Source organism: Corvus brachyrhynchos, unplaced genomic scaffold (genome assembly GCF_000691975.1).
Source record: "Corvus brachyrhynchos isolate BGI_N302 unplaced genomic scaffold, ASM69197v1 scaffold114, whole genome shotgun sequence".
Lineage (NCBI taxonomy): Eukaryota > Metazoa > Chordata > Aves > Passeriformes > Corvidae > Corvus > Corvus brachyrhynchos.
This window is the reverse complement of record NW_008238337.1, coordinates 3,142,494-3,151,600: the sequence shown is the minus strand read 5'-3', so window position 1 is coordinate 3,151,600 and position 9,107 is coordinate 3,142,494. Positions and strand designations below refer to the sequence as shown.

The window sequence follows — 9,107 nt, the reverse complement described above, 5'->3', positions numbered from 1 at the left end:
GACTTTGCCAGGGCTCCAGGTCCAGTGGGTGATGAGCTGAAGTGAGGGATAGGTGGGAACAAGGACAAGAGGCTGCCAGGGTCACTGAGATCCTGCTGGGACCTGCTGGGCTGCCCCAGGCTTGGTTGAGCGAGGTCCATTCTTTGAGAACATGGTGAGAGTGTGGCAAGGGGATGCCTAGGAATTGGTTAACAGAAATGGATCATGGTAAAATGCGTGTGGAACTGCCCAAAAATCCAGCCTGACCTGAGATCTCTCAGCCTGCCACCACTTTTTGGAGCCTTTGTGTGCTTCTTTCCCTTGTCCTTTACTCTCCTAGATGATATTTTTTCACCTTCTATTAGGAACAGGAGATAGAAGAAAGAGCTGAATCTTTTCAGGACAGAAGAGATAAAGCTGGCAATGAGCCAGGGCTGCTGTGCAGTGGGCAGTGAACACCAGGATGTGAACCTGTAATTATACATCTCAAATTCTGTGAGCAGTACTCCAAGAATCATTATGTATGGGCTTGTTTGACAGTACTGTGGCTTAAGAGAAAAACATCCCCTCAAATTACTCTTTAATTTGGAAGTCAAGAGATTATCAATTCAAATCTTAAGCTCTTCTGCCTGTAATTGATAATCGTGTTCATTTAACAAACCTGCTATTGAACTGCTCCTCATACTCTTAATTCATCAGGTAACTGCTGATTTTTCTTTTGGAAAGGATAATTGAGAGGCTCTACAAGGTTGCTTCCAGCAAAGCTGAGATCAAACCTAGACTAAAATATGGCAGGTCCCAGGCTCAGCCACGTAGCCCTTCAAATAGAATTTTTCAGTATCTGTGTCCTTAACCCCTCCAGGCTGTAGCCATTGCTTTGATCCCAGGCTCTGGAAGCGGAGATCAGGATGGCTTTCATTAGGGGCCTGTTTAACAGGACTCCACCCCAGCTGCTGACCTGTGGATTGAAAAAAGACCACTCCCCTAGATAGTAAAGTTTACTGTTAAAAAAACAACAACAACCCCTCCCAACCCATAACTAGATTTTATATATGTTGTTTCAAACATGCAGATACAAAATTTAAGGACTCTTGTGCTTTTCCACACATAACTTAACTCTCCTCATCCTGCCTCAAGGTGGCAACACTCCAGACAGTCCCAAGCCCAGCCCAAGGATGGGATCCTGTTCCCTGGCCTTGGAACGAGGAGGTTGACTGACAGGCTGGTGGGACTATTCCAGATTTACACTATATAAATTTTTCGTCTTGATTTCAAAGCTTTATGGTCTTGAGTTCTTTTGCAGAATCATTATCACATCTGTCACTGTCACTGCTATCAGGGGCTAAGGATGTTTGTAATGGAGAGCTGCAATCCAAGCTATCACTCTTGCTGAAATACTGCTCCCAAGCACATGATAGGCCAGGTGCTGTAATTATTAATAATTCCCTCTGATGGTGCATATGAGCCCTACATTTTGTTTTAATGCAATTTATTTTGAGTTATTTCTTCGTCGGTGAAAATGGTTTTGGAGAGATTTTTTGGAAGCATTGCGAGTTTGTTTGCTGGAAACCTCTCCTGGAAATGAGGCATGTCTCTCATGGGCTCCTGTTCGCTCACACACAAATGAACTGCTAATTAGGATGATAAAATTGCTGGGAGAGGTGAAACCTTCCAGTTGGCCAAAGAGAAGATTGTGGATTAATCTGTGTAAAGCTGAAGGCTCGACTAAAACTGCTGCTCAACATTCTGGTGCTAATGAGACTTGTATGTCTGCCACTTGAGGAGCTGAAAGTATGTCCTGTAGTTTTTGCTGAGAGATCCAAAGTGGGGGCTCACTCCTCTATGGCATTTAGTGCTTTCATCCCCACTGGTGCTGACTGGAATTGGGAATGTTCAGCAGTTTACAGTATCCAGTGATGCAAAGCAGTTTTTGCTCTTTGTGGATAGTTTCTGTCCATGAGTAAAAGCATCTTGAGAGACATATGGATGTTTAGAAAATTGTAGTATGATTTGGAGAGCTATTTGTCTTGCCTGCCCCCTACTACCATATTGTATCACTTCTTCATAGTTTTTAATGTACTTCTGCTCACATCAATTCACATAAAGGAGGAAACTGCTCTCGCCATCTCTGTGAACCACGTGACCTGTTCAGTGTCATATTGGGAAAAAGTCCAGCTCCAAGTTAGTTCCTTGCTCACTGTTTGAGATTTAGGAGTCATGGAGAGGCTGGTACTGGTCTCTTATCCTCTTTTCCTGCAGTTTCCCTGCAGTCACTGAGAACTGATATATATATAGATATATAAAATAATATACATACATATGTGTATATATACATAAATAAAGCCAAGGCAGATGTTTTGAGACTGCTGCTGTGTTTGCAGGAAGCCGCCGGATCGTGGATGTGATGGATGTGAACACACAGAGAGGAGTGGAGATGAGCATGTCTCAGTTCGTGAGGTACTATGAGACCCCAGAGGCCCAGCGGGAGAAGCTCTACAACGTCATCAGCCTGGAGTTCAGTCACACCAAGCTGGAGAACATTGTCAAGCGCCCCAACGTGGTAAGGGAGCCCGTGGTGATGGGCTTTATTTCAGCTTCTTCCCAGAAATAAACCATGGAGTTTAAACAAGGTGATGGGAAGTGCCCAGAACTCCTGCTCATTTGGTGTTGGGATATCATTTTTAGCCAAGTAGAAAGCTGGTCTGCTTGACAGTGGAATTTAATTTACAGGAATTAGGTACCTGATGAGCTGTTAATCATTCAATTTGCACAGATACACAGTTCCTCTCAAGGTATTTAGGGGAAACTTCATCCAAAATTAAATACCTATCTAGTATTTTTCCTCCTCTACGCAAGCTTAAACTATCAAGAAGCTTGGATTCATTATATATGAACCCTCCTTTTATCCAAATATGTTCTGGGGCTTCCAAAGCAAAAAAGTTGGAAACGCAATTGTTAAATGTAGAAATGTATACATAATTAAATCAGCATAATCACTGCTTTGTCAGAATTGGCAGTAGAGGAACGGGGTAGATTTGTACATACTTTTTAAAGGTAGAGGGCTTTTGTGATTTTATTCGCAATGGAGTCACTGGTGTGAAACTGTGACCTTATTAGTAAAGATGATTTCATTTATCTCTGTAATGTATCTATGTGTGCTGTGCTAGCATGTAGCTGGGTGTGAAACTACAGCTCTATGATGTTTTGTTTTCAGACACTTTTTGCCTGGTTTCTAAGTCCTTTTCTAGTTACAACAGTAGTTTTTTAGCTGGGGATATCTCTTACCCAAGAAGACCGTAGGAACACCACACTTCTGCCTGAACAGGTCACAAATAGATGGCAACTCTAATTGCTGATCTGTAGAAGTAATTCTTTACTAGACTTCTTTGTTCTTTTAAACGTGGATCGCAAATTGAATATTAAACACATATTTAGAAGTTCATTCAGATTTTTGCTGTCATTCAGACACTTAGCGGGTAATTTGAAGGTGCTCTGGGGAGTTTCTGGTGTTCAACTGATCCCGGTTTGCCCAAACGCATTGTGCTCAGCGAGCTTTTAAAACATCTGTGCAAATTTCCTGGGTGCTTAGAAATTAAAAATGCTGTTAGGTACCTGTTATCTCGTGTAAATGGTTATTTCATAGCTGTTGAAAATGGCCTGAGTGCACAGTTGTTTGTAAAAGCAGGAATATTTAGATTTCACCGAAAGAGACATTTGCATTCCCATGGGAGTATAAGAGAGGGTGTTGTGGAAGTCCAGTACCTAAAGTCAGCTCCCATATATTTTGTATAAGATGTCCCCTTGAATTCTGCAGAGTTTTGAGCCCATGTAAGACTGAAATACCTGATTTAGGTTCCCTGCTGTGTAAACTCTGGGTTGCAATATCAGAATGTGGGAATTATCTCAGAATCAGGGCAGTAGCCAAGTTTTGTTTTCACATACAGTTGTGATATTCATGGAATCAGTCCTATTTCCTCCTTGAAATGGAAGATATTAAAATAGTATCATCCCTTTTATGTTTGCATTTTAATGTTCATAAATGCAATTTCTAGGCTGTTGGCTACAAAAATGCCACAGACAGAATACAAGAGAAGGTGCTCACAGGTGCCCATGAGACAAAATTTGCACCCAGGTAAATTGCCTGTAAAACTCTCCTTCCCCTGGGTTTTAAAGGGCTGAGTTGCGGTGATGAAATGCTGCACCTTAACAAGTTGGGTGCACGGGACTTTTGCTGAACAGCAAGGTTCTTCCTGTCTGTGAGCATCTGCTGCTGTCACTAGAGGAGTTTTAGCCAACGAGAATATGTCCTACCATGTGTTCAGGAGCTAACAGTTGATTTTGGTGGTGTTTCAGGTGGATTTAGTTGACTGGGTGGATAATATGTGGCCACAGCATTTGAAGGAGAGACAGACGGATGCTACCAATGCTATTTCAGAGATGAAATACCCCAAAGTGAAAAAGTAAGTATTTAAAAAGCTCTGCTCTTGACTGCCTTAAGTCATTTTAACTTTGCTGAATACAGTCTTTAATCAAATCTCTTTGAAAAGTGCATTTTTATTTTTCAGTTTTAAGCAACTCTGTTTTGAAAGTGGCAGACTGACCTTAAGTAGTAAATTCTCTGAAAGTGCTGCCCAAAGAAATCACCTCACATCACACAGATATGTCACACAGTGTAGTCAGAGTCCTGCTGTAGGCTGGGCTCCAATCCTTCCCAGGTTCTAAACTGCTAATGACAGATGTTATTAGCTGAGAAATGTTTTGTGAAATGAGCTTCAAGTCCATTTTTAATAGGTGTGTGACTTCCCAGAAACTCTCTCACTGCCCTTTCTGCCAGTTTACTTTTCTATTCACTTTTTCAAGAGCAAGGGCAAATATTGGACTGACTATCCAGGCTCAGGACCCACTCAGGGCAGGTTTGATACTGAACACAAGAGCAGTTTGTCCTGGTTCTGCCTACTTCAGCTATAGTTTTTGGGTAAGCATAGGCTCACATCACTGTTTCTTCTGCTTTAATGTCTTCCTTGAAACTTTTTATGTGATGATTGGAAAAAGGAACTATTTGGGGGCCTCAAAATGTGCACTGCAAGTTTCCTGGGAATGAGTAGAGCTGAGATAGGGGTTCCTATAATGATGCAATGACCTGTATGGCTGATGAACAGGTAATCTTGGAAGCCCTTCACTGCTGTTTGTGTTTTATTGGCCAGACCAAATGCTGGCAACATCCCAGGCTCTGCTGTTGAACCGACCTCTGGTGCTCTGCAAATCACTCAGAACTCCTTCCAAACTGTAAAATAGATTGGTACTAACAGATACAAAGGAGTGTGCAGTCAGGAAGTAATATGTAGCATTTGCTCTTGTTCTGTAAAAATAAACATTTTGGAAGGTAAAGTAAAGGTCTTCATAAAAGAAGAGACTCTGTGACAGGCATTGGGGGGACATGCTCAGCACCATTGATTTCAGTGGAAGCTAAAGATACTCCTACGTTTTGAAAGGATCAAACTGCTCCTTAGGGTAACTGACTGTGGATTGGAGTGCCCCATGCATTTGGAAATGTCCTAAGTGACTTGCCTGAGGTCACACAATAAACCAGTGGCAGAGCAACACTTGCTTCCCAAGTGGTTAGTCAGCAAATAACATTCTTTGTAATTTGCCAGAGCTAAGAAACTGAATCATGATTCAGGGCCTAAGGATTCATGGATGGTACAAGGTAAGAAGTAAAGAAAATTATTCCTTTCCTAGAGCAGGCACACTCCAGATGCTGAAAAAGATGTAGCAAGTAAACAGAACAAGGCAGAGATGGTTTGAAGGATAAGGTAGCAACATGACTAACAGAATTTAGCAGAAAAAGAGTATATGCTTGCAGTTCACTGCTTGCATCATGAAATGCCAGATGGTAGGTTTCAAAGGGATTTTAGAGACGTACCAATTCAACAGATTTTGACATGGAGTTTTTCCCATTTGTGGAGGGTGGCCTGGTAGAAAGGCAGGAGATGCCTGATGAAGAAGCAGACATGGAGCTGTGGAGGTTGCTGTCACTGGCAAAGGGAAGGTGGAGGTTGACAGCTTGATAAACTAGTAGATGTGATAGGTGCAGGGAAGCTAAACACTGAAAGATTGTGAATGCTTGAAATGTGACAATAGAGTTTGATGCTGGGAAAAGGAGTTACCAGGCATGAGTGTTAAAGGCGAGGGTGATACAGCTGGAGTGATGAAGATGTTGCTACTGAGTGTCATCTCACAGAAAGACTAGAGAAGGATGATTTACAGCACTGTTGGCACAAACCCCTCATCAGTCTGAAGAAGCCACAAAGCTAAAACCAGTAACAAACAGTGACAGTCTGTGAGCACAAGAGAAGCTGTACCAGATCAGGACAAAGATCTGTGGCTGTCAGTAACCTGTCTGCTGTTGGCTGCTGGCTGGCATTGATGCCCTGGCAGGAGCGTAAGAACGGTGTGAGCGTAAAATGATGCCACTCCTAAAAATTATCTTCTGAACTTCAACTGCAGTCCAGGCAGGGGCTGTCCTGAGGTAGAAGTTGTTGCTGTGTGCTCAGTGACTCTCAAGAGATTGCTCTTGCATGAACTCGTCTGGTTTAAAGATGAACTCCTCAAGAGATTGGCTTTCTCCATGTTTGGGAATTCAACTTGACACTTTCCTGTAGAGATACTGGTCCCAGCTATTGCTGTGAGTGTCCAGAGGGTTTGAGCCCTTATTAAGGAGATCATGTTCAGTTGTGGAGCCACAAGTCAGTGCTGTCACTTGTTTCACGCTGCCCATTCTTTTATGTGAATCATCAATACTCATATGCTTTATTAATGACTGTTGTTGCTCAGAAATGGGATCGATTCATTCCATTCTTGTTCTTAGCATTCCCATAATTCTGAGAGTTTGCAGTATGCCATCCCCACCATTAACGTGTTCCCTACAAACAAAAAGCACTCCAGCGAGAGCGCTGCAGTTTCGCAGACACAGATGGCATTACCAGACACAAATGTCTGTCTTGGCTCCTGCACGTCGAGTTCCGTGCTGGGAGTGAAGTTAGAGAACGCTCCATCTGCTGCTTCAGTTACCAGGAGCACCGCGCGCGCTGGAGACCACCCTGCCTCGCACTTGGACTTGCACCATTAACTTTTTAAAAAAATTCTGGGTAATGAAGTTATTTTTCTGTCTGTAGGTAAATGGCTGCTTACCAAATAGGAGACTTAGAGGACTGAATTAAGCAAGGAAATAGTTTATGTCCCCTCTTTCACATCCCAGGATGCAAGTTCCGGAGAAAAGCCTCTCAGACATGGGATCCTGGATCAGAGTGGGAAGATACTGTGTAACCAAGAGCCAGCAGAAAAAGGCAGTGCTGTTGTAACATCAGCTTTTAGGGGCAGAAGCTTGTTATATCACCATAACCGTTTTCAGTTCGCTCAAAACAAGCTCAGATTTGTTTTTCTGTTTAAATTCATCCAGAATTGAAGCAATCTGGATACAGCTGAGCCAACCAAAAAAAAAAAAAAAGTACTAATTTGATTTTTCATTTATCAAAAGAGATGGCTCTGCTGAAATTATTATCCTCTTTATTAGGTTTTGTGTTTGTAGCCTTGCAAGATTATTTGCAATGCAGTGGCAGTGAATAGCTACTGTTCAGGACATGAAACAGTAACAGGCACTTTTAAGAACTTGGTAATGTTTGTGCTGTGGAACAAATGAAAATGAAAGATTTAGTCACTGCAGCATCCTTTTTACCTTCAAAATTCTTCCTATTACTTGAAATACCTAAGCACTGCTGTAATAGGTTTCTGTATTGCTGCTGTCCTTCAGTTAAGGATGGGGTATCCTGTGTGGAACATCTACCTGTTCACAAAAGAATGCTGCTCCTTTAGCATGTCCTCAGCTCTATTCTTCCTCTCCCAGGCTGTTGTTCAGCCATCCATTCCTTTCTATTCATTCCTTTACTAAGTAGGGATGGATTTAAACAGATGCTAAAATGCTCTGCTGAGCTGTGGTCTAATTAGACGCCCAGGGTGCCTCTGGAGACAGGGAATCGAGGGAGCTCGCAGGTCCCACAAGGCAACCTGGCACTGGTTTACGCATGTGAGAGACTTGTCTGCACTTTGTATGCCATTTGTGGATTGCTTTTGATACAAAACCTCTATAAGTACAATGCAGTAAAAAAAATTAGACCAATAAGTGCGAGTTCTCCTTAAGACTTTCCAAGCTAGCAAAATAAATAAAATGTGATGTCTTCAGATCAGTGCATGAGTGACAAATCCTCCTTTGGGTAGAACTTGGAGGACTTGCAGCATCACACATGTAACTCAGATAACCACCAGTGTTTACCACAGTTTGTGGTGACCCTGGAAGTGAACAGCCTTGTCACAGGGTGGAGAAACGAGTCGTGCTCTCACAGATACCAAACTGCTGTTCCAGGGGCAGACAGGCCTGGCTCGCAGTGAGTTGGCAGCTTGGTTCAGTTCATTGTGGTGGTGGGTAACCTCTTCAGAAATTTAAGCTTCCAATCAAAAAAAACCAAACCAAAACAAAAACAAACAAAAAAAACCCCCAAACAAACCTCTTCATTCTTGAAGTTCTGAGGTTCCAGCGCTTGTGCGCTGTTGGAAGCCAAAATCTGGAAGGTCAACCAGGGGTCCCTGTGCGGTCCCCACTCGTGGCAGCGGCACACTCGGATGTGCGCCCACCCCGCGCGCTCTTCCTGTCCCACCGGGGCTGGGACCGGGCAAGGGTGCGACGAGGGAAGTGTTGTCGCTTACTTTGGTCCCAGTGTGGTCTGAGAGTGTCATTTGCAGGCACTTCACAAACACTCCGGTGCCTGGCAGAAAATTGGCTTCTGTTATCTCGGGTGTTGTCTCTGTGTGTGACTGACTCGGACCGTAACCCCCTCCGGGCATGAGCCGGGCCTTTCATGTGCGTTTGAAGTGCCCGGTGCGCACACAGGGTGCGGTGACCACGGAGTGTGACGATTTGGTTTGTTTCCCTCGGGCTGGGAGCGCTCGGTACCGCTCCCCAAGAGGGGGCCGGGGCGAAGGCGGGTCCGGGCGGGGCACGGGCACAGGGCCCGCTGCGGCCGGCTCTGAGCGGCCTTCCACGGGCAGGGCTGGCCCGGCGGCCACGGCTGGGT

General features: G+C 43.8%; 1 protein-coding gene across 6 annotated transcripts in view; it reads left to right on the top strand.

Annotated features, from left to right (window-relative positions):
* KDM2B (lysine demethylase 2B) overlaps positions 1 to 9,107 on the top strand; it is a 114,076-nt gene that overhangs the window by 28,055 nt on the left and 76,914 nt on the right. For all 6 annotated transcript variants that reach the window (XM_017734795.1, XM_008634048.2, XM_017734794.1 and 3 more), the window contains exons 5-6: positions 2,361 to 2,539; positions 4,333 to 4,439. In XM_017734795.1, coding sequence (XP_017590284.1) covers positions 2,361 to 2,539; positions 4,333 to 4,439 — 286 coding nt within the window. The remainder of the gene's footprint in view (positions 1 to 2,360; positions 2,540 to 4,332; positions 4,440 to 9,107) is intronic.